Source organism: Anoplolepis gracilipes, chromosome 9, assembly GCF_047496725.1.
Source record: "Anoplolepis gracilipes chromosome 9, ASM4749672v1, whole genome shotgun sequence".
NCBI classification, from domain to species: domain Eukaryota; kingdom Metazoa; phylum Arthropoda; class Insecta; order Hymenoptera; family Formicidae; genus Anoplolepis; species Anoplolepis gracilipes.
This window is the reverse complement of record NC_132978.1, coordinates 6287636-6312639: the sequence shown is the minus strand read 5'-3', so window position 1 is coordinate 6312639 and position 25004 is coordinate 6287636. Positions and strand designations below refer to the sequence as shown.

At 31.4% G+C, this 25004-nt stretch overlaps 2 protein-coding genes and 1 long non-coding RNA gene across 3 annotated transcripts in view; 1 reads left to right on the top strand and 2 right to left on the bottom strand.

The window, feature by feature from the left end:
* The window catches only part of LOC140669553 (uncharacterized), a 182805-nt gene that overhangs the window by 19629 nt on the left and 138172 nt on the right, over nucleotides 1-25004 (top strand). The gene's annotated exons all lie outside the window — the stretch shown is intronic.
* Nucleotides 4885-9217, bottom strand: LOC140669534 (uncharacterized). The gene is given in 2 exon segments (XM_072899481.1): nucleotides 4885-6440; nucleotides 6443-9217. Coding segments are annotated over 2 exon segments (2886 nt in total). The 5' UTR covers nucleotides 7959-9217; the 3' UTR covers nucleotides 4885-5070.
* On the bottom strand, nucleotides 14627-16484 carry LOC140669734 (uncharacterized). The gene is made up of 5 exons (XR_012047394.1): nucleotides 16425-16484; nucleotides 16099-16254; nucleotides 15900-16028; nucleotides 15605-15764; nucleotides 14627-15467 (listed from the first exon to the last, which is right to left on the bottom strand). It is a non-coding gene; the product is annotated as an uncharacterized lncRNA (long non-coding RNA).

The window sequence follows — 25004 nt, the reverse complement described above, 5'->3', positions numbered from 1 at the left end:
TTCAGTTAACTTTATTTTAGTTGCCTGTAGTGTGATCAACATTCAAATAATTGCTGCAACTATTAAGTTGCGGCAATTAAGTCGCTGCAATAAGTTGCACGAAAAATTGCATTGTCAGATACGGGCTTTATATATATTGTAGAGGGACCTTCTGAGGGTAAGGTATGAGGGTAAAGTGATTTTATGTGACGGGTTTTAGTTTCCGAGAAAATTAAGTTTAAAGTTATATGCGCGCATCAAATACTCGGAAGATTAAAATAAATTTCGAGTCGTCGGCGTGGCTCAGTGACGCGTCTGCGACTCGTATCGTCCGCGTTTTTGTTAAAAAAAATCCAAAATGCTCCCACGTTATTAAAAAATCAACGAAAAGTTGCTTTGAGGTAAGATGCGATTAAAATACATTCTTTAATCTTACATCAATTAAGCTTTCCTGATTTTGTTCCGATGATTAAATACGCGTGGTTTGTCTCAAAATTGACTGAGGCAAGAAATATTTTTCGTAATGTCAATGATTTATGTTTTCCGACTTCGCTTTTAAAAAAACCGTGTGCTTGTACTGACAATGAAGTTACTTTTATAAAATGTGCTTGGTGTTCAACAAATTTGTGTTTTCCATGTTTTTATGACAAATATCATCCTAAAATGTGTTCATATAAACAGAATTCTTAATAATAATTGTAATTAAAATATACATATTTTCTCCATCAATTCGTCTCATTTCATTTTTCACTTAACAAAAATTTATTGTTAGTCTTCGGCCCGAAACTGGTTGGAAGAAACCAACGAAAAAATTTAAACACACGAGTAAAGGCTGCGAAACTTTAAATTATGAAAATTGATTAATAATACACAGTTAATAATACGATTTAATATTTATCAATGTGTAATATCAAGATTTATTAATTAAACATTTATTTAATAAAATTAAAAAAAAAAGTAGTAAGACTTTCGAACGCGAAACGACAGCGTACGAGTTGCAGACGCGTCACTGAGCCACGCCGACGACACGAAATTCACTTCAATCTTCCGAGTATTTGATGCGCGTATGTAACTTTAAACTTAATTTTCTCATAAACTAAAGCCCGTCGCATAAAATCACTTTACCCTCATACTCAGAGAAAGTCTCTCTACAATGTATATAACATTCATCAAAATCCATTTGTTTGAAAGTATTGTTCGCTAATATTAAATATATCCTGGTTTTGGAAAAGGAATGAATACACAAGAAATCACATATAAAATATAGTAGATACAATCTTGAGAATGAAACAAATATAAAGAATGTGACAACACAAACAAACAATGTTAACATTAATCTTATACAATATAAGATTTCATAAGCTGAACCTAATTATTTGATTTATTACATAAGCATATAATAACTCGTCTTAAGAATGAATTAATGATTTACCATCTACTATAAATTATGAACGTATACATAATCTATTATATTCCTTAAATTACTATTATATAATCTTAAAAGATGGTATTTAAATAGTACTAATGTATTTCTTAGTATTGAAATGAAAAACAAGGAATTTTAGTTATAATTGTTCAAATAAACAGACTTATCATCTTTATAATTATAGTAAATATACGTCTATTAATATTTAAGTATGACCATATAAGAAATTAACTGACTTTCAAAAAATGAATACTACTAATAATTTCTTAATAAAAAGCAAACCATATTATAATTATGGAAATTCAAGTAAACTTTGAGAAAATCCTTTTATACGATCATAAATGTTAACACATAATATTTATCATTGGAATGGACCACTTATCGCTGTAAGGTAATTGTTGATTAGAAACATTAACATCGTTGAAGTAAAACAGTTCATAGATCTATTAGATCTTACGCTCATTCATACTCTACATGTTATGCATGAAATACATCATAAGATATATAAATATAATAAAACATACATGAGAATCTAATGAACCATTATAAAAAGAAGAAATTATATGAGAACAATACTAATCTAAAGAAAATAACAATTTATATACAAGAGATTCCTATAATCTCACATTATACACAAGAGATTCCTATAATCTCATAACATTATACACAAGAGATTCCTATAATCTCATAATATTATACACAATAGATTCCTATAATCTCATTATATTGTCCCTATAACAATGCAAATCATGAAAGAATAATGAAAGCACAAGGTCCCAATGACCACTCGCTTAATCGGTTAATTACGAAGAAGGAATATTGATTATAAACAAAAGATTCCTATAATCTCATAATATTATACACAAGAGATTCCTATAATCTCATAATATTGTCCCTATGACAATACAACTCATGAAAGGATAAAGAAAGCACAAGGTCCCAATGACCACTCGCTTAATGGATGCCGATGATCCAGACAAATATATATATATATATATATTTGTCTGTAAACCGCATCTTTCTGTGAGTATATATATAATATTTTAAAATTATTTAATATATATAATTTATATATACTTTATATATATATATATATTTATATATATATATATATATATTTATATATATATATATTTATATTTATATATATATATATATATTTAGCATCTATAATAACATCTATAATATACATATAAATACCTCGATTCATTATATACTATATTACTTGCAATAATATATTTAATTATAATATTTATGATTTTTATTAAACAGTGCCTTCATTTATTCATACATTGAAACATGGGAAAATTTTCGATAGTGGAGTTCGAAGACGAGATCCAACTTATTCCCATGTCATGGATATATATATATATATATATATTTCTACATTTCTTATTTTCCTTTAGCATCTATAATATACATATAAATACCTCGATTCATTATATACTGTATTACTTGCAATAATATATTTAATTATAATATTTATGCATGATTTTTATTAAACAGTATACATATATATATATAGTGACCGTTTATATTTCTTTTACTTAATTTTGATGCTCCTCGAAAAAATTCTTGACCGGTGGAATGGCCTACAGCACACTTTCGGCGCGATCGCTCTTCCCAATCGATACTAATTCTCGAAACGACAATAACCTTGGGCGCCAGGCGCGAAAATTCGCGCTGCTCTAAACTTGATACGATAACGTTACAATCCGCGAAAAATGCTAAAATGATCGCAATCGCGACGGCAACTAATTCGGCTAGCCAGCCTTAGAATAGGTGGTTCTTAAGATCCTAAAGAGACGGTCGAACTCCGACGGGATAGCGCCATCATTTCAGCGGAATTAAAAAAGTCGATAATTATCGACAATTTTAATTCCGCCATTATCGATATAGGCATGATTTTTATAGATGTTATACAGAACAATTTCTTATTGTGTTCAAAATGTTGAAATCAGACAACATCGCATATTTTTTACTGATTTATCATGTCATACGCATATGTAAGCGTATGTAAGCATCGATAACAGTAAAATATAAATATGAGTCTGACTTTTTTACATAATTTGAACTGTTCACATTGACATATATATGTTTACACGTTTAGACATAAATAATATTTAGGGAGCTTCCCTGCAAGACACAGTGTAACACAGTGTCCACTAGTGTGAGAGAGAACATATCAGTGTATCTCACTCTCACTAGTGGACACTGTGTTACACTGTCTTGCTGGAAAGCTCCCTTAGTTACTTATGTATGTACATACATATATGACTAAATTTATTTATGTATATATGTATATGAATATTATGTTATACATACATATACGTACATATATACATACATATATATTTTTGTCTCTCACTGTGTGTGTGTGTGTGTATATATATATATATATATATACAATATATGTATATAAGATGTCTCATTTTAAAATGATGACCTGAAATATCTCTCTTGAAAAATACATTTTACAGAAAAATGTTTTAAACAAAAGTTATTTGGTTCGAAGGAGGCCATAGAATGATGCCATTGATTTGAACTAGTCGTTTGAAGGTCACTATCATAAATGGAACTCTAATATTCTATTGCAGCTTATCTCGAGAGCTTTTCAAAACACTATGATAAAGTATTTTGTCAATAACTTTTTGAGCTATAAAGCTTGAAAGTTTTAGCATTTTTTAAATACAAAATATCTTTTAAAATATTTATTTTTCGATTATCTTGCTTTATTTTTATGCACAGAATAACTGATGTAACAAAATAATTAATGTAACGAAAACACATAGTTGTCTTTAAAAAAATGTATGAATTTGCAACAAGCAGTTACATATTTTTTTTTAAAGACAACTATGTGTTTTCGTTACACTAATTGATTTGTCTCATTATTTTGTGCATAAAAATAAGATAATAAAAAATTGAATATATTTTACATTTTATGTCAAAATGTTAGAACTCTCAAGCCTTATAACTCAAAAAGTTTTAAACAAAATATTATTTTGAAAAGCTGTCAATGTAAGCTACAAGGATATGTATTAAAATATATAGGGTTCCAAATGATGGTGACTTACGACTATTCAAGGTCAAACCAATGACACCATTCTATGACTTCTTTTGAACTGAATAACTTTTGTTTAACATTTTTCTGTAAAATGTATTTTCAAGAGATATTTGAGGTCGTCATTTCAAATGAGACATCCTATATATACAGTGATATGTATGTATGTGTGTGTGTTTAGATATTTAAAAGATAGAAGCAGAATTTTTTTCAAAGGGAGAAGGATAACATAAAATGACATAAAATGTCACATCCACATTTATTTAAAACTGCTTTCATAATTTTACACCTTTTAGTATAAAGCTTTCTCACCACGACAAGGTAGATGTAAATCGAGAAAGTTTTTTGGGTTTTCTTGTTACCCAGAGAGAAGGCAAGTGATTCCATTGTTTCTCCCCCTCCCCCTACAAACGCCCAATATTTGCGATATTCATGAAACTATACAATATTTGTACATTGAAAATATCGACACCCGAAGGCCTCTTCATCGTGCCCATTCCCGTGACAACGCAATCACAATATATATATTTTTTTCGTCTCCGACTAATTATAAATGAATCATTTACATTGAGACATCTTTTTCCAAACATATTCATTGAAATTTTTACCATTTTGGAAAAAGCGACAGTTTATTTTCTATTATAATGTTTAGAAAATGTTGCCTTATATATTCAACCCGATTAAAATATTTCTCATTACAAGGATTTCCTCCTAAAGCTATAGTTGTAGCAAAAGCTGCAGCATAAATTCCACAACATGTGCCATCAGGTTGTGTTTGAACCTTTTCAAATATTATATTACTTGCACTTATTTGTAGATAACGATGATGAATGTAATTTTTTTCTTTAGGTACCAATTTATTGTAGGTACAACCGGGTAGACTGTCGTACACTCGGAGCTTGGTACCGTCAAAAAATATACATCGCCAGTGATCACTACAGTTTCCTCCAATAATTTGTAAGCTTTTGTCGCTACAACTTGCTTCAAATAAGTGAGGATATTCCAAATATAACACACTTTGTGTTTCAAAACAAGACTTATGTCTTATGACACATAAAAACCGATCCAATGATTCGTCGTTTATTTTGCTATATATAGGTAATACATTATCCTTTACTAAATTAAAAGGAGCAATTGCTTTGTCTAAAAATTCTTTTTGTTTTGCCATATCGTCTGCAGTTAGTTCTTTATTTTTCAAATAATTAACAACGACGCAATCGTCATCTTGCTCTTCACTTAGAGTAATAGCAGCAATATCAGTTATTGTAGCTTCCAATGGCAAAACGTTAGGTTTCAATCTTTTGTTCTTTTCTGGGCCATTTTCGTTTTCGATTATATTTCGCCTACTTGTTCGACAAAATATTTTTTGTGCTGTTTCTTCTTTAGCTTCTATAATATATCTTGGATTTCTAATAGGCATATGCCTATTATGACGACTGTCCAAGATTTCTGGAAGCATGCATTCATTATAGAAGCGTGTTAAGAAAGGCAGCATTTGATGTCTCCAAAAAATATTGTCTACATCAATACGCAATATTTTCATGCTTTCTGGAGTCCAAATAGTAAAAATACAATATTCTCGTCGTGTTATATTCAACTGCCCTTGAATTTGATAATAATATTGGTGATTTCGATTCATTTTATGTGGATCTTTTTTATCAAAAATAACTTTTAAAAAAGACAATGTTTCAATGGCTTTTTCCACTGTTAAATTTTCAGCTAACAGAGGACATTTAATTTCCACTAGACCACTTTCATCGATAAGTTCGTCAGGAAAAGCACCTAAAAATGGATTTTCAGTATCAATGAATAATCCGCAAGGTTTCACTTCCTTATTTAATTTTATGGCCAGTTCTTTCCTTGTTATTTTCTCATTGCCACGACGTTGATATTTTATAGCTGCATTATCACTGAATGAAGGAAATAAAATGGCTTTTACCGTTGATGCACAAGACGTTGTAGGTCTCATACGGTTCCAAAATTGGATGCCGTCAACATTTCTCGTCTTAGTGATAACCATAATTCTGATTCACTTTGGTTTCTTGTTTCGAATTCGATTTGTTGCCAGTTTTTCGCATTTTCGAATAATTTTTCTAAATGGTTTTGCCGACGTTGTTCGAATATATCAGATGGAAGATCCGGTTTTTGCGATTGCGGACCATAATGATGATCTGTTCCTGGCTCTCCTTTGAATATTTTTTGCCTTCCTTGTTCCTTTCAAAATACTCTAGTTTTTGCAACTTTTATTTGTCGTCTTTCAAGATTCTTGACAACAGGTGAAACAACCTTACGCATGTTTTCACGCAATTGTGTAAGAACTTGTTGTGTATTATATTGTACAACTGCTCCCGCAACTTTAGCACCATAAGATCCTCGTTTGCTGAAATTAATGCGCTTTCCACCAATTTCTTTGTAGATTATCGAATTGAATAATTCTGCAGGATTATTGGTGAAATGCAGCAACAAGTTGTCGAAATAACCATTTATATATGTGATAGCACTTTCTATTTTTTGATATAGACCGAATAATTTCAGAGATGGCACATAATTTTTTTTTGTTTCATCTCCATTCTTTTTACATATACGACCGCGTGCTTCGCATCGCTTATGTTCGTCAAAAACATGGCTAAGAATGTTCAATATATCTTTTTGCAATTCCATAGGCTTATAATATTGAGGTGTTCGTTCCTCTTTTCTTTGTAGCTCGGCTGTCTTTTCTATCTCTTTTCGAATATTTAAAATGTTATTTTTCACTACATTTCGTAATTGTACAAAGCCACGTTGTCTTAGCATTTTTGACTGAGTCCTCTCTGCCACAACTTTCAGCTTTTTGCACAAATTGCAAAGCAAATGATTGGTGCATTCTATTTTTTTTACCGTCACCATTTGCTCACGATATGGTCTGTTGTCAAGAATGGTCTGATATACGCTACTGTCACCATCGACAATAACGGTTTTATAAATTAAACCATACATTTCGAGGCTACATTTAAAACCTTCAGTGATTGCATCGCTCTCCATCTTTGTGGAGCTTGTGTTGCGATCAAAATTTTTGTAGCATTTGTGAGCTCTAGGTTTGACACCTTTTCGTTCTGCCATATCACATATTGCGCAAAATTTATTGCGAATACCAACAAAGAGAATCTTTTTCGTATGGTAACCAATTATAGCTCCAACACCAGAAAGAGAGTTATAAGCGTTACCATACGATCTCTTCATCCAACTACCATCTGTTACAACAGGTATATACGAAATACCGTTTATAGTATCGTTTCTCTCAAGAGCGAGTTCTTTTTCAACTTCGCCAGCCATTTTCATGTTATCCAAGGCTGTTTTTTTAAAATCACCGACTAAATTCTCTCTGTATTTGATATAAGATGGTTCGGACATGCAAGGAACATTCATGGCTGCACATAGCTCTTCGAGCTGGGCATAACCAATTCCCATTGTAACAGTTCCTGCTACAGTAGTCGCATTACCCATGTAGCACATGTTCGTTTTATAAACGTTTTCTAAACGTATCCAATATTTTTTAACCGTCAAGCACCAATAAGAAACGTTTCAACAGAAACATTTTTAAAATCATGGTTTAAGAAACGTATATTTTACGTTTCTATAAATAGAACAAAAATTAATGTTTTAATTCAAAATTATATATATACACATTATTAAGACTGTACTTATTAAGACGATCCCCAGATAGCACAGAAAACTAAAAGATGTCTAAAAGATGTCTTCTAAAAGTCATAATTACGTTAAGTCGACGAAAAGATGACTTTTTGATCATCTTTTCGACAAGACAAAAAAAGATCTATTTTATAATATACTAATATAATATAATTTAATAATATTTTATAATATTTTATAATATTTTATAATATAGTGTTCTTTTGTTTGCCGCTACGTGGCGTGTTCAGACTTAACTCGTATTCAAGTTTTCATAACATGTATATAAAACCTAAAAAAACGGGTACTAAAAGTATAATTTAAATTATGTCTTTTTTGTCAGTTTGACTTCTGATGTAATCTCGAGAAGAGATTCAGAACATGAAAATAGATGGATTATATCCATATTTGCATTATTTTATTGAATCTGTGGATAAACAAATTTTTTACAAATAAAGGAAAAAAATCGTATTTTGACAGTTTCTTAAACGTTTTTTTTGTTAGAAAATGACGTTTCCCTTAACGTTTTTTAAGTGGACATTTTAACCAATCAGAAACGTTTTTATAAGCCGGTTTTAAAACGTTTCGCAGAAACATTTGTGAAACGTTTTTGAAACGAATATGTGCTACTTGGGTAATGTCCAATATTTCTGGTTCTGTGGATTCTGACCAGATGTTAGCTTGATAATTACACATGTGGCATTTGAAAAAGAACTGTGTCTTTAACCCATGGCGACGAGAATTTACGAGCTTCCAATCTTTAAATTGACTCTATTCCTCGCGCATGATTATCAAATATTCTGTGGGTTTCATGTCACATAAAGGAAAAGTCGACAATGCGACGGCCTTCAGGCAAGTTTTCTTGGATACTATTTGTATCTAAAAGGCCATTATCGATGACAAAATCTTTGTCATCTTCGCAAAATTGCTCAATATTATACATACCCGTATTAAATTCTTGGCACTGCATTATTTTGATATTAGGTTTCGAATTCATCGTATCGAGAAATGATTCTATCGGTCTCAAAATCGATGGATTCATCGGTAATATCTTTAATGCTTTTGAAGGCATTTAAAATCTCTTGACTTCTGCTTCAATAACTATCGCCTGCAAAAAAAAAATATATTAGTATTTTGTATAATATTATTATAAAAAATTGGTATATTATTCAAGCTCTCTATAAATTAATAATACTTAAGAAAAAACAAAGCTATGAGAGCTTATCGACATTATTAACTATACATAAAAAATAAAAAAATAAAATAAAAATAGAAAATAATAAAAAATATAAAAATAGAAATAAAGAACAAACTGAAAGGACAACAGATTCTTTATTTCTATTTTTATATTTTTTATTATTTTATTATTTTTTATGTATAGTTAATAATGTCGATAAGCTACTACCGTCTCCCTCGCTCCTATTGCTGCCTCGCTTGCTCCTATTGCTGTCTCGCTCACTCTCATGTCGACTGCGTCGGCAATACTTTTTTAGTTTTTTCAAGGCGGCGCTCAAAAACCGCGTATGAGTTCGGCCGACGCTTCGGTATCCCCTTAATTCCGATCATTGTAATTTGCATGTCTACTCGTGGAAGTGGCATTTCTCATAATGATTAATTGAGTCCTTAACTATAACCGCGCTACCACCTCTTGCTTTATTATCTGGGTGATACACTTTCTATCCCCTTATCTTGATATATGATTGATTTGTCATATGTGTCTCTGAGATGAGGCATATATCTATATTTTGAGTTTTAAGAAAGACTTCTAAGTCTTGTTTTTTGTTCAGAATGCCATTGACATTCCATGTAGCTATTCTTAGGTCTTGTTGTTCCATTCGTTTTATTTCTTATGTGTAGCACTATTATTTCTGTTCTCTAGGTTGTCTATTCTGTCGTTGATTCTTTTTAGTGTCTTCATCATAGTTTGTAGTAGTTGAATTATGGAGGGTTCTGCTTTTGTTGCATTGATTGAGGGTTTCCTTAGTCTATTCTGGGTAGCTTCTGATTAAGATACCCCAGGTTTAATTTTATTAGTGGTAATAGTTTTTGGCTGTGGGTTTCCTCTCTTTGTTTTGATATTATCTTCTCTTTTCTGTTGTAGTTCCTTAGCTATTATACAGCTCCTATAGTTAGCTGGGTGTGCCTCGAAACAGTTAATGCACTTAGCTGGGGTATTTTTGGGCTTTGTACGGGTGACACCCGTTTGGACACGAAACGATTGGACACGTAGTATTGGACACGTTCAGATTGGACACCGCACGATTGACCACACACTTTGCACGATTAGACACTGCACGATTGAACACCGCACGATAGGACACTGCACGATTGGACACCGCACGATTGAACACCATAGGGTGGGAGTCTATTGACCACGTCGCCAATAGGCCAGTTTAAAATGAGGCTCTCTGATTGGTTAATCGTTGCTGATGACCCTAGGCATCGGTCGATATAAGTGGCTGTGGTCAATCGTGACGTGGTCAAACGAGATGCTCCCGACACCACCGTACATGGAAACTTTATCTTGATATATATTTTCAATATTTTCATAATACACACACACACACATACACACACACACGGGGGTGTAAAGGGGGGCCTCCCCCTCCCGCACCCACCCCGTCCACCTCGCTTCGCGTGGAAAGTTGCAAATCCATGTAAACTTTGCTTTGTCTTGCAATGTACATACGAAGCGTGTCCAATCGTGCAGAATGTGTGTCCAATCGTGCAGTGTCCAATCGTGTGGTGTCTAATCGTGCAGTGTCCAATCGTACAAAGTGTGTGTCCAATCGTTCCGTGTCCAAACGGGATCCTCCCGATTAATATTTTGGATGTTGTAAATTCTGTTAATATCTTCTGTTCTGTCGAAGACTAATGTGTACAGTGGCAGACGTGTGTACTCTACCTTATTATTTAACAAATTTTTTAAGTTTTTGTACTACCTCTAAAATCTTATAGTTTTTTCTTCCAGTTCCTTGGTAATGTCCTTTGCTGGAGTTGTCGAGTGTATATTTCTTGCTGTAACTCTTATAAGTCTAGAGGCTTTGTTTTCATATGTATGCCATTCAAGGTTTGTGTTGTTTATTAATACTGTTAGTTCTCTATATTCAGCGTCCAACATTTACTTTAATTTGATTATTATTTAGCATGCTAGCGCTGCATTTAAACTTTTCAATTTGTAACTTTTCTTTGATTATACCATAGTCTTTGACATTACTTAAAATGATTGGTGGTGGCTTTACTATTTTTGGAGCTTTAATTTGCTTTTCCCCGGGGTTATTTCCACTTTTATCAGTTAGTTCTTTTATTTTTTTCCCTTTTTTATTTTTAAGATCAGTTAAGTCCCAATCCATATCCTGATTTCTTTTTTGGAGTCTTTTTTTCTAATTCTAATATTTCCGGAGACTGTTTTGCTTTTCTTTTCTTGTCCCTTTTCTTATCTTTTTTTAAGATCCATTCTATTTCTCGAGCTAATTTTTCCTCGTCGTGTGGTACTCTTGCTCGCTGTATATTGTTGTATTTTGTTTTGATTTTTCTGTAAGTCTGAATTTCTTTTTGTGCTTATACATAGCATTTTTTAGTTGTTCTAATTCGTATCTAAGGATCTTGTTCTCTTGTTTCAGTATTTCCACATAATTTTCTTTATTATTACTGTTATGCGAAAAAGGTACATTTTTCCATTTTTGGTCTTTATCAAGCAATAATTGGCCCTCCCCAGAATCCATAGGACCTGCCTCCTGAGAGGATGGATTGCCCAGACTAATGCCTGGAATACCACCTAGGGTTGCCTCTAAATTAGTTTTATCTATTGTTTGGTGTTGTTAGTTTTGGTCCGCCCCGAGTATTTTATTTCTTCGGTACCTTCTAGCAAACCGGCGAGCGTTCCCCAATCCGCCACCTGGGGAGGCGCCCGACGGGGACTAACAACCCCTCACGGGCCTAACACAAGTGAGAAATTTCTTGAAGTTATAAACGTAAACCATTTTGAGACTATTTCAATGAAAAAGTCTGTTGTATTATAATCTTCATTATTGTTTTTTTCACCCCTATAGTTCAATGCGCTGTTCGAAGTTCGATTGAATAGATTTACTGCCTTATTAACTTTCATTTTATTAAACTGACTCATTGTGAGGACATCTTTGTTCAATTTTGGAGCAAATTTGAAAAACATATTTTCTTGTTCCGCGACTAATTCCTCAAGATGTGAACATTTAACAATAGATGATGATAATTTTAAAGCTTTGACATAATTTGGTTGTAAAATAATACTTCTATTGTTTACTAACGCAGCTTTGAGATTTTTAAGAAGATGAGGGCCATCAACAAAAAAGAATAGTCTACGTTCTGAATCAAAAGGATAAGGCACAGTTTTGAACAGAATACTTATTATTATTAAGCCCAAAACCTCGCCACATTTTTTATTAGATGATCCTATATCAGAGGTAATGGCATGCACATAAAGACCTATTCCTTCAGCCTTTTGAATAATTTAATTAATAATAGGTTTTAATCGTGCACCATCAAAGCCTTCGGAAGTAGTAAAATGATAAGCAACAATTTGCTTCCATCTTTCGAAAATACCACCAAGCATGAAAACTAAACTATGTGTAGCACGTATATTTGTTCTTCCTTCAAAAAGTAAAAAGATAAAGAAATTATATATATTCGAAAACTGTATATACATGAAAACTAAACTATGTGTAGCACGTATATTTGTTCTTCCTTCAAAAAGTAAAAAGATAAAGAAATTATATATATATATATATATATATATATATATATATATATATATATATATATATATATGTATATATATAATTAGCAGAGAACTTGAACTTTTCACAAAAAATGAAAAATATTATATATATATATATATATACAATATATATATATATATTTTTTTTTTTTCACTTTTTGCGAAAAGTTCTCTACTTAATTTTATATATAAATATATATATTTTTTGTTTACTTTTTGCGAAAGGTTCAAGTTCTCTCTACTTATGAAGTCTTACCTTCGCGATTAGGAATAGTAATATATCCAGTAATAGAGTTTGTTGACGGATTATTTCGTTCACCTTCTACCAGACTTACTTCATCTAATTCAAGCATGGAATCTTTTCCACGATCATCAGTAAATAGTGCTACCTTATTCTTCAAAGCTTCAAAAAATATCATCGCATATTCCGGGAGGAAAATTGATACCTTCAAGACTTCTTCTCAGTGTGCCTATTGATGGTAGAGGAATATTTATTAGTTCATTATAACCGTTTTCTGTGCATGAAAATCTAATTCGGAGGGCCTTTTTTATTGTTTCAGTAGACCATTTATATATTCGACGTTTTTTAAAATTATTTTCAAGCCACTCTATCCGATCGTTGTTGAATATTTTATGCAATATATCTTTTGATTTTAATTTCCTTTCTTCACGTAATATTGTATTACAACGTTTCAATTTTAAATTACGAGAGATTAGATTACTTCCTAGATTTTTCAGACTTACAAGGAGATCATCAGATTTGGTAATAATCGATTTTGATGAATGTTATATATATTGTAGAGGGACCTTCCTTGAGTATTAGGGTAAAGTGATTTTACACAACGCGCTTTAGTTTCCGAGAAAATTAAGTTTAAAGTTACATGCGCGCATCAAATACTCGGAAGATTGAAGTGAATTTCGAGTCGTCGGCGTGGCTCAGTGACTAGCGTCTGCGACTCGTACGCTGCCGTTCCGCGTTCAAGTCTTGCTGCCTTTTCTTTGTTTTTATTAATTTTATTAAATAAATGTTCAATACTTGATATTGCACATTGATAAATATTTAAATATATATATAATAATAAATATATAAATCGTATTATTAACTACTGTGTATTATTAATCAATTTTTAGAATTTAAAGTAGCGCAGCCGATTTTTAAATGTTATTTTTTATTGCACAGTAACACTTCCTCACAGGAACACTGTTGCCACCGTTTCAAGTTCCCACAGTTTTTTAATCTGGAATTTAGGCTTTGGCTCGAAACTGATTGGGAGAAACCAACGGAAAAATTTAAACATATGAATAAAGATCTCTGGCATAAGGCTTCCAAAATATTAGAGTACAAAACAATGTTACAAACACTGGATATCAAATAACATTTAAAAATCGGTTGCGCTACTTTAAATTATGAAAATTAATTAATAATACAGTAGTTAATAATACGATTTAATATATATTAATGTGCAATGTCAAGTACTCGGTAAAAAATTTGTTATGTATAATTATATAGATATATGACCATATAAAATTATATAGAAATATATAAAATTTTGTATAAGTTATGTATAATTATATATAATAATATATGACTTATTATATAATTATATATAATTTTATATTAATGTTGGCTAGATGTCAGTCAACGATAATACAAAATTATGCATACTATACATAACTATACATAACTTATACAGAATTTTATATATTTCTATATACTTTTATATTGTTATATATAATTATATATGAAAAATTTTTTACCGGATATTGAACATTTATTTAATAAAATTAAAAAAAAAAAGATAGCAAGACTCGAACGCGGAACGGCAGCGTACGAGTCGCAGACGCTAGTCACTGAGCCACGTTGACGACTCGAAATTCACTTCAATCTTCCGAGTATTTGATGCGCATATGTAACTTTAAACTTAATTTTTTCAGAAACTTAAGCGCGTTGTGTAAAATCACTTTACCCTCATACTCAGGGAAGGTCCCTCTACAATATACAAGGTGTCCGGTAATAACCGCCTCACCGCTCGTATACAGGTAGAGCAGGTCAAACTGAGTAGAAAAATCCTCTACCATTTTTCGATTTTCGAAATATTATTGAGAAATTAATTTAAAAAGATTGACAAATCTGGACGAGTATAAGCGTGTGGCGAGAAAGTCTATCCTACTGCTACGCGGTTACTAGGCGCTTATTGAATGATAGGAGGAGCGGTCTACGACTGGAAATGGATGCGTATGAGTAGCGCGCCTAGTAACCTGCTCTATCTGTATATAAATGGTGAGGCGGTTATTACCGGACACTCTGTATATAACATTCATCAAAATCGATTATTACCAAGTCTGATGATCTCCTTGTTAGATATAATTTTGTCTGCAATCTTGAGTTTATTCTGAGATTCTTTTAATTGCTGTTTTAATTCTTCAATTTGTAATAAATTATTGTTTGATGTTGCTGAAGTTATATCTAAGTCTGTTGATTTTGATGTACAGGTATCTGTCAAATTATCATCTGAATTTAAATTGCTGGCTGATACGATTGAAGTTTCATCAACATTTGATTCTCTTGTTTCATTTACCTGAGGACAAAAATATTTTTTTTTGTTAATTTTATTAATAACTATATTTTCTTTATTAATTATACTATACTTTAATAATAATATTCATATATTTTATTCAAAAAAGTAAAATTCTTTATAGTAAATATACAATGTACTTCACGAGAGAGAGATGTCACTTGATGATAAGCAATGTGATTCCTCTGTTTGCATTGGAAATATTTGTGATGATAATAAATTATTATCTGTATTTTCCTTAAAAAAATTGCTAGCTGATGCAATTGAGTTTCCAACGCATAGTTCTGTTCTTTCATTTACCTGAGAACAAAAACATTTTCTTTGTTAATTATTTAATAACTATATTTTCTTTATTAATTACACTATGTTATACTTTATTAATTATATTCATATATTTTATTCATAAAAATAAGATTTTTCATAATAAATACGTACTTCGCAAGAGACAGGATCTTTTTCTGTACTATTATTTAGCAAAGGAAAAATTGTCGGCACAGTATTACACTTTAATTTTTTTTTGCCACCTACACAAAGTTTTTCCCATATTTCTATTGAAAAATGAACCTGTTGATAAAAAATTAATATTACTGATATATCCTTTACGAATTCTATTAATATTTAAACATGTACTTACATCACAAATGCATGAATAATCACTTGGTTTCCAATTTTTCCTATTAATATTTTTAGCCCACAATGCTTGTCTTGCGGGATTTTTTGGGAAATGTCTCATGGAAATTCCATCATCGCTCTTATTGCGACAATAAGGCACACAACAAAACGTCATCTTCTGAAAAACATTAATTACAATTGTAAACCATTAATCAAATATCTTAAAATGTAAGGTTATAACATAGTTTTCCATGCAACTTTTATATAAATTTCATATTTCATACATAAATTTTTCAATATTTTTATAAATTAAAATAGTAAAAATTCAAACAATAAAAATTGTCTTACCTTTTTACTTTTTTACTTAATTTTTCAGAATATTATTATTTCATACGAATATATATGTATATATATGTATTCACTATATATAATCAACGACGCCATTTAATTTCTTACTAGAACATTGTCCGGACTCCTATTTTAAGGGTCTCTAGTAACGACCACGTCGTTACATAAATATGGCGGACGGTGTCCTAACTCTTATTAGACGAACTCTAGCGTTGCTAAAGTCACTAGATATATAAAGTATGAACCTTGTAAGTGTTGTGTATGAAAGTGAATCTTTGATGAATTAATAAAAATAATTATTTTACATAATTTACCAAAGATTTACTTTCACACACAACGCTTACAAGGTTCGCTGTCCGTAGTCAGAATCAGATTTAGTTAGTAATTCGACGCCATTTTCCCTCCACAGAGAACAATGAATTGCGGTACTTTATATATTTAGTGACTTTAAGCGTTGCTAATGCTAGCGCAATCTTGTGTTATGTGCCAACCGTATAACTTTTTGTGCCACTAGCGGAGAATGCATCAAACGTACAACTTATATGTACTTGCGTATTGGAGAATAAACGGCGATGACGACGACGATGTATCTTAATGAAAAAGATAGAGAAGATAGGAAAGATTACATTAAAAAGATTGAAGAGTTATTGGGAGACAAAGATACGTATTTACCAATGAATAAAGACCTGATTAGAAAATTAATTTCTAATCTACATGACTTACTGAAAGGATGGAAAAATGACTGAATAACACACTTTGAATGCTTGCTGTTGTTCTTTTTACTTTAGTGAAGGCATCCTTCTTAGAGCTTACGGACTTCCTAAGGTTCACAAGGTCAATTGCTCCTACAGACTTATTGTTTCTTCTGTTAATACTCCATTGTACAATTTAGCGTTATACTTACACATTATCATAGTTAAGAGCTTTCCCATTGCTAGAAGTCACGTAAAAAATAGCTTTGATTTGGTTAATAAATTGTCTTGTATAAAAATAAAAAATAATTATCAACTCATTATCGTTGCAGACATTGTGCTGCAAGATTTGGAGGAGAGGGTATTACAATCTTTACCGTTCATTCCATCTTTTTACTATAGATTTGTAGATGACATCATTTTGGCTGTTCCTTGTAACTTGATAAAACACACTTTTACTACATTTAACTCCTACATCCGAGACTTCAGTTTACTTTCGAAATAGAATCGAACAAAAAGTTGAATTTTCTTGGTACCATTTTTATTGTTAGTAACAACAGATTAATTTTCGATTGGTTTCAAAAACAGACATGCTCGGTAAATATTTGAATTTTTATTCTCAACATCCGAGTTGTCAAAAAAGAGACACGATTATAGGAATCATTGACAGAGTGTTCACTATTTCAAATCCACAGTTTCATTCTAAAAATACTTTTTCCATTATTAACATATTACTAAATAACGGATATCCACTGAAACTCATTTTCGATATCAACCATCGTTTAAAACACTTGTTTCAGAGAAAAAACTTACCAACCATAATAATTATGAACCTAAGAATGAAAATACTTCTTTTTTCACCATTCCAAATTTATCCGCATTAACCGATAAATCTAATAACATTGTTAGAGATACTGATATCACAGTCTCTAACTATAGCCTTAATAAATTGAATAATTTGATTAAAGTACATAAAGACAGTATACCTAAACTTTCTAATACTCAAATTGTCTATAAAATCAAATGTAATGTTTGTGATGCGTCTTACGTGGAACAGATTGGGAGAAAATTCATTACAAGAATCAAAGAACATAGACAACACATTAATAAGAGCACCAATACAAAATCTGTAATTACTGATCACAGAATTAATTTTAATCATGAGTTTAACTGGAACGACATTGAAATTTTAGACTTAGAATCCCATTATAGTAAGCGCCTTATCTCCGAAATGCTGCATATTAAGAAACAACAAAACAGCTTAAATTTGGAAACCGATACGGAATGTCTATCTGATATCTATAATAATATTATTGATAAACTGTCTGCTGCGCCACATCGACACCAGTTTATATAAATAGCACGCGTACTTACTATCAGCGACGATAGTTCGCCGTTTTGTTTTTATCAGTGCTGAGTGACTTGGCTTTCTAATTATTTATTTCAACGATAATGGACACCAATACTTTATATAAATGGTCTATATGTAAGTTAGCAAAAATTTATTCGTTTTTTTAATGTTTGCTAATAAAATTGTAACTTCAAACCTTTGGTTTCCATTTTTTATCTCTACATTACATATCAGTGTTAACTTATATTTATGTAACTTCTTTCAGACATTGACAAGTTTTCTTTTAATTCCTGGTATTTTCCTCTTTACTAATTTATTTGAGATGTGTACCACACTTTCTTACAATATGAGACACTCAGCAGAATGTTGGATTAAGACGGCGAACCTCAATCCTCAACATTTTTATCATAATTTAAATTATTTATCTTTACACCTTTGACTATTAAGCGGCTGAATATGGTTTAATTTATTATAATTATTTTTTCATTCCGCCCATTTCCTGCGCTGAAAAGGGCTTGATATTGAATAATCAAGCCAAAACGTTCGCACGTTTTTTTTTGACTAAGCAATAAACTATATATTTAGTTATTTATCACAATTTACACTATTATATCCGGTTCTTTTTTACGTCTTAGTACTACATTTTAATTTACTTAATAACAAAATTCCACATTTCGACTTTGCATTATAATATTGACGTTCACGATACACGTAGAGCAAAACTAAAGACACTTTCTTTATATAATTTAGATTCAAGCTATCGATTAAGTCTAGAACTTGATCCGTTCAGTGGTTATATCAAATCTGATAATCTCGATATATCTTAAACTACCGACCCGCGTAAAGAGACACGGTGTGTCTTTTCTTGCTTACGCTGGAACTTAACTAAAACACTACCGTGTCTCTTAATCGTTGAATGTATAGGGCAAAATAAATATAAATATTTAAGAGTGATAAATATACATATAAAACTATCATAAGTAATAGCAAAACATAAATATTTATAAGAATACACATTTACTGTTAGCATGTAACGCATATAAAATGTTAATGGAAATGCTTATTTAACTAAATATATGATGTTAAAAATCAAACACTTGACAAATTATAAATAATAATAATAAAACTTTGAACATACTGTCGAAAAAACGGATAATTAAAAATAATTGAACAAATTATTTTTGTAATATAATAAGAAAATCGATTTACATTCATTAGTTTATGTTATTGTTTTCAATAAAACATGCTCACACTCATTATATGCTTATTTAGAGTAATGACTTACAATGAACGAAGCCGAGAACCATCAATGATCAGTGGTCCACATTACGTATGAGAAAAAAGAAACATATATGCGAGTCTTTCTTTTTAAATTTTATAAGATCAGATCAGATATCAATATTGTATTGTAAATTTAAAATTTGAGTTTTGTAAATTACGAAAAGTATTATATATCACGCATTATCATTTCTATACATTTATTTACATTTAATTGTAAATTTAATTACAAACGTGTGCAAATTTACAATTACTGTTATAGTGAATCTCAAAATTACTCATGATAGATGTAATTTTTTACACAATTTTTTACATAATAGAAAAAAAATTATTTACGCAATCATAAATAAATTAATAATTAATTCGAATGCGCATGTTTTTTGTTATATAGGGTAACTCTCAATTAATATTTTAGGAGGTGAAAAAAGGTGGAATTTTGAGTAAAAAGTTCCTTTTCCGATTTTAGCTCAGACCATTATTTACCGAGTTATTAACAATTAAAGTTGACTAATCAGACGGTGCGTGGCCGGAGTACTTAGGAGCGTAGCATGCCATGGGACCCTTCATGCTTACCGTACATTTTCTCCATTAAAATTTTATTTTAAATTTTCTTGTTAAATAATGAATAAATAAATAAATCAATAAATTGATAGATAAATAAATTAAGTTTTAAAAATTTCTCAAAAAGTTGAAGTTTAAGTAAAAACTGAAAGCACCATCGTTTCTGTGAAAAAAATTACGTAAGTATCATATGTATATGACGCATGTAAAAACAATTTTTTAAGAAATTGTTTAAACAATTTATTTATTATGATAATGTTTTTTTTGCCAGTAATCTTCCTAAATACTCATGGCGAACATCCCGTAGTTATTCCCATCACTGCTTGATTAGCCGTGAGAATTTATGGGTTAAATAATTGAATAAATGTATAAATAAATAATATATAATTAAATGAACAAAATAATAAGAAATAATAAATAAAAATAAAAAGCAATCAGAAATTTGTATACATTTCTAACTGTATTTATTCTTCTTTATTTATTTATTTATTTATTTTACTTTCTTTTTATTTTATTTATTTTATTTTACGAGCTAAAATCGGAAAAGGAACTTTTTACTCAAAATTCTACCTTCTTTCACCCCCTAAAGTATTAATTGAGAGTTACGAGACACCCTGTATATAAAAACAATCAATTTCTATATTAATATGATATAATTAAACATTTTATGAATGCCGGCATTCGATATGCAAGGCTTATCCATGTTTCTTAAAGAAATAAGAAAGAAAACATGACATAAGCGTGAGAGCGAATGAGACGCATATAGAGACAACGCGGTGTCCTATAGCTCTCTCGCTCATACTTCTGCATTCAAGTGTAGAATGAGTGAGGCAGAGCTATAAGACATCACTAATCGGTATCACGTCTTGTCATGCTTTCTCTTTCAATCGTGCGGCTTGCACTAAGGATCTAAAATCGGAGTGCCTCCTACTTTTTCACCTTCGCTACTTGATCTCCGCCGATCTTCAAGTGACACGTACGTGCGCGCTTCATGTGTATGTGACGCTTTCGGTTGTTATGTACACGCACCGGCATAAATGGTGTCCGTCAGTAAATGTGTATGTACGTACGTGTATATATATATATATATATATATATATATATATATATATATATATATAATATATATATATATATATAGATCTTTATATTTGTCTCACTCATACGAACAATGCCGTTTCTCTTTTCTTTTTATTTATTAATTCTTTGTTTATTGAATCATTACTAGGAGACTGCGTTTTTCAACTTTTTATTTCCTTTCTATTTTTCTTTTATTAAATGATTTATCGTAGTGTCATAGCAGAGAACGCATTATTAATCGCGATAAGTAATAAGTATTACGATGCCTCAAAACTTGTGTTCTGAGATACGAGGTCGCATCGTCGGACAGTGACAGGTCGGAAGAACAGTAGCGGAAATCGCTGCTGCGATTCCGTGCTCTGACAAAACTGTTCGACGATGGATACAACGATTTGCCGATGGTGGTGATCATGCATTGCATGATCATCGTCGGCATAATCGTAGGTCTCGTAAAAGGGTGGAAGAAGACGAGGCTATCGTTGCCGCAGCAATTGAGCAGTCTTTCGGCGCTGTTCAAGGGGCTCTCAACGCAGCGAACGTCCAAGTATCGGATCGGACCGCCCGGTGACGTCTAAACGAAGCTAGGTTACATTGCTACTGTCCAGCCCACAAAATTCCGCTGACTTCTGTTCATTGGGAGCAGCGCATCGCGTTCGCTTTGGAGAACCTGGTGACGAGCCGTGAGGAGTGGGAAGCTGTGATTTGGACCAATGAAAAGGTCTTTGTATCATCTGTCGACCGCACACCTCATGTATGGCGACCAAGGGATCAAAGGTTGCATCCGAACCATGTTGTGCCTCTTCACAAAAGTGGAAGGATTTCGTGTGGAATGTGGGGCTGGATTTCGGGAACTGCAATCGGCAAATTGGTGCAAATTCCCTCGCGGATGAACTCTGCGGACTATATTCGCATACTGGAGGATGTTCTTCTTCCTTCAGTACGCGCAATCTATCCCGCAGAGGATGTACCAGTTATCCGGTTAGTGCAGGATAACTCCGGAGTCCATACCTCACATGAAACACGGGCATGGTTTCGGGATCATCCGGAGATTCAATTGGTCAACTGGCCTGCACGTTCACCAAATCTAAATTTGATCGAAAATGTCTGGGCACAAATGGTTCAACGATGGGAACCAAGACGGGAGAGGACAGTAGCAGCGTTAGTTAACCGTGCGAGAGAAGTTTGGGAAGGGTTTTGGCGTCGACCAGACTTTCTCGCAAACTTGATTGATTCGATACCAAATCGACTCAATCAAGTTATTGACCGGGACGGATTATTAAATGATATGCAGCTTTCGCGCTTGTCCCACGATCGGCTCTTTTCAGGGCCAATAAAACTTTCACACCGAGAGAAGCATCTATAGGCGTCTCACTCGTTCCTATACTTTGTATGTGTATATATATATATATATATTTCTTTTTTTATTTATATTTTATATATAATTATATATAACGATATATAAAAAAAATATATATATGTATTTATGAAAATAAATAAAAAAAGGAGAAAATAGAGTTTAAAAAATAGAGTTTTTAATTTACTTTAAATTAATATTTAATATTAATATACATATATGTATCATTATATCATTAATATTTAAAAAAAATTTATAAAGATATCTAAATTTTTGTATAACTACGCAGCATAACGTTATCTTCCATAAATCAGTTACATTTTTATATAAGTATTGTAAATTTATGTTAAATGCTCGTTGGTTCATTTGTGACAAACCATGAATTCGATCAGATATCGATATTGTATTATAAACCCGGTAAAAAATTTTTATATATAATCAGACAAAAATAGTCGTATCTAATTATACAAATTTATATACGAAATTTGTCCATTTTATATATAATTATACATAAAATGTTGCAGGCATTGTGTATAAGTATGTATAAGCTTACATATACATAATTCTAATTGTAGCTATCAATCCATTTATATATAAATATACGTAACGTTTTATACGGTGTTATCTATAATAATTATACATATTTTTACACAATTGTGTAAAGTTCTGTATAATAATATTCAATTCTGCATTACTATACATAAGAAATTTTTTATCGGGAATTTAAAATTTGAGTTTTGTAATAATACAATTACGAAAAATATTTTATATCACGAATTATCATTTCTACACATTTATTTATATGTAATTGTAAATTTAATTACAAATGGGTGCAAGTTTACAATTACTGTTCTAGTGAATCTCAAAATTACTCATAATGATACATGTATATATATTTTTTATCAAATTTTTTTATATAATAGAAAAAAAAAAATTACGCAATCATAAATAAATTAATATTTAATTAGAATAAGCGTATGTTTTTTGCTATATATGAAACCGATAAATTTCTAATAATATGATATAATTATAATTTTATGAATGCCGGCATTCGATATGCAGGGCTCAGCCACGTTTCTTGAAGGAATAAGAAAGAAATCATAACATAAACGCGAGAGCGAACGAGACGCATATAGAGACAACGCGGTGTCCTATAGCTCTCTCGCTCATTTCTCCTGCATTCAAGCGTAGAGTGAGTGAGGCAGAGCTACAGGACACCACTAATCGGCATCACGTCTTGTCATGCTTTCTCTCTCGATCGTGCGGATTGCGCTAAGGATGCAACATCGAATTGCCTCTTACTTTTTTCTCCTCCGCTGCATGAACTCCGCTGCGCTTTAAGCGACACGTACGTACGCGCTGCATGTGTATATGACGCTTTCGGTTGTCATACACGTACATACACATTTACCGACGAAAACCATTTATTCCGATGCGTGTACATATATATTAACCGACGGACACTATTCCTGTCAGTGCGTGTACACCATATATGTATTATTGTGCATTGCGCATGATGACGTCACGCATGACGTAACCAATGTTGTTAACCAATAAGAATAATATTCAGGAATGTAGTCGCAAAATTTAAATGTTCAAAATAATGGTACTATGTCATATTAATACATAATATATTTATACTATGTTATATTAATAGTATTAATATATATATTTAAACTTAAAATTTCTAGTAAATTAATAATATTAATAATAATAAGATGGTAATACTCATAGAAATTTTTTTATAACACATCACTAAAAGCCTTGTGATAACTTATATTCATTCAACTTACAGAGCTTTTCCATAACAGCGAAAGATTTTATTTAGACTTTGCATATCACTTATTCTTATTAACGCAGAAGGAATAAATAAGAATTTTTTAAAACATATTTTGCTGGGATGATATTAATAATAATAAGCTATATTATATCATATATATTAGGCTCAAAGATCGAAAATGCTCAGCGAAAATGCTGAGCGAATAAACTAATCACAACGTGTTCTGGCTTCTCAGATTCAGCCACAACGCGAAATTCGTGATGTGGCACTTTTAAAAGCGCTCATAAACGTGTGTGAAGTTGGCCCCACACTTTGTTATTGATGTTATCGATCTCGCGTTTGCGGTACAAATTAGCACAATTGTAGTACAATACGGCACAATAAAGAAAAAGTCAAAATTCGAAAAGTGCGGAGCTATCAAAAATTTTTTTTTTTTTTTTCTTGAATACGTTTTGAGTTACAGGATTGTGGTTTACGGTATAAT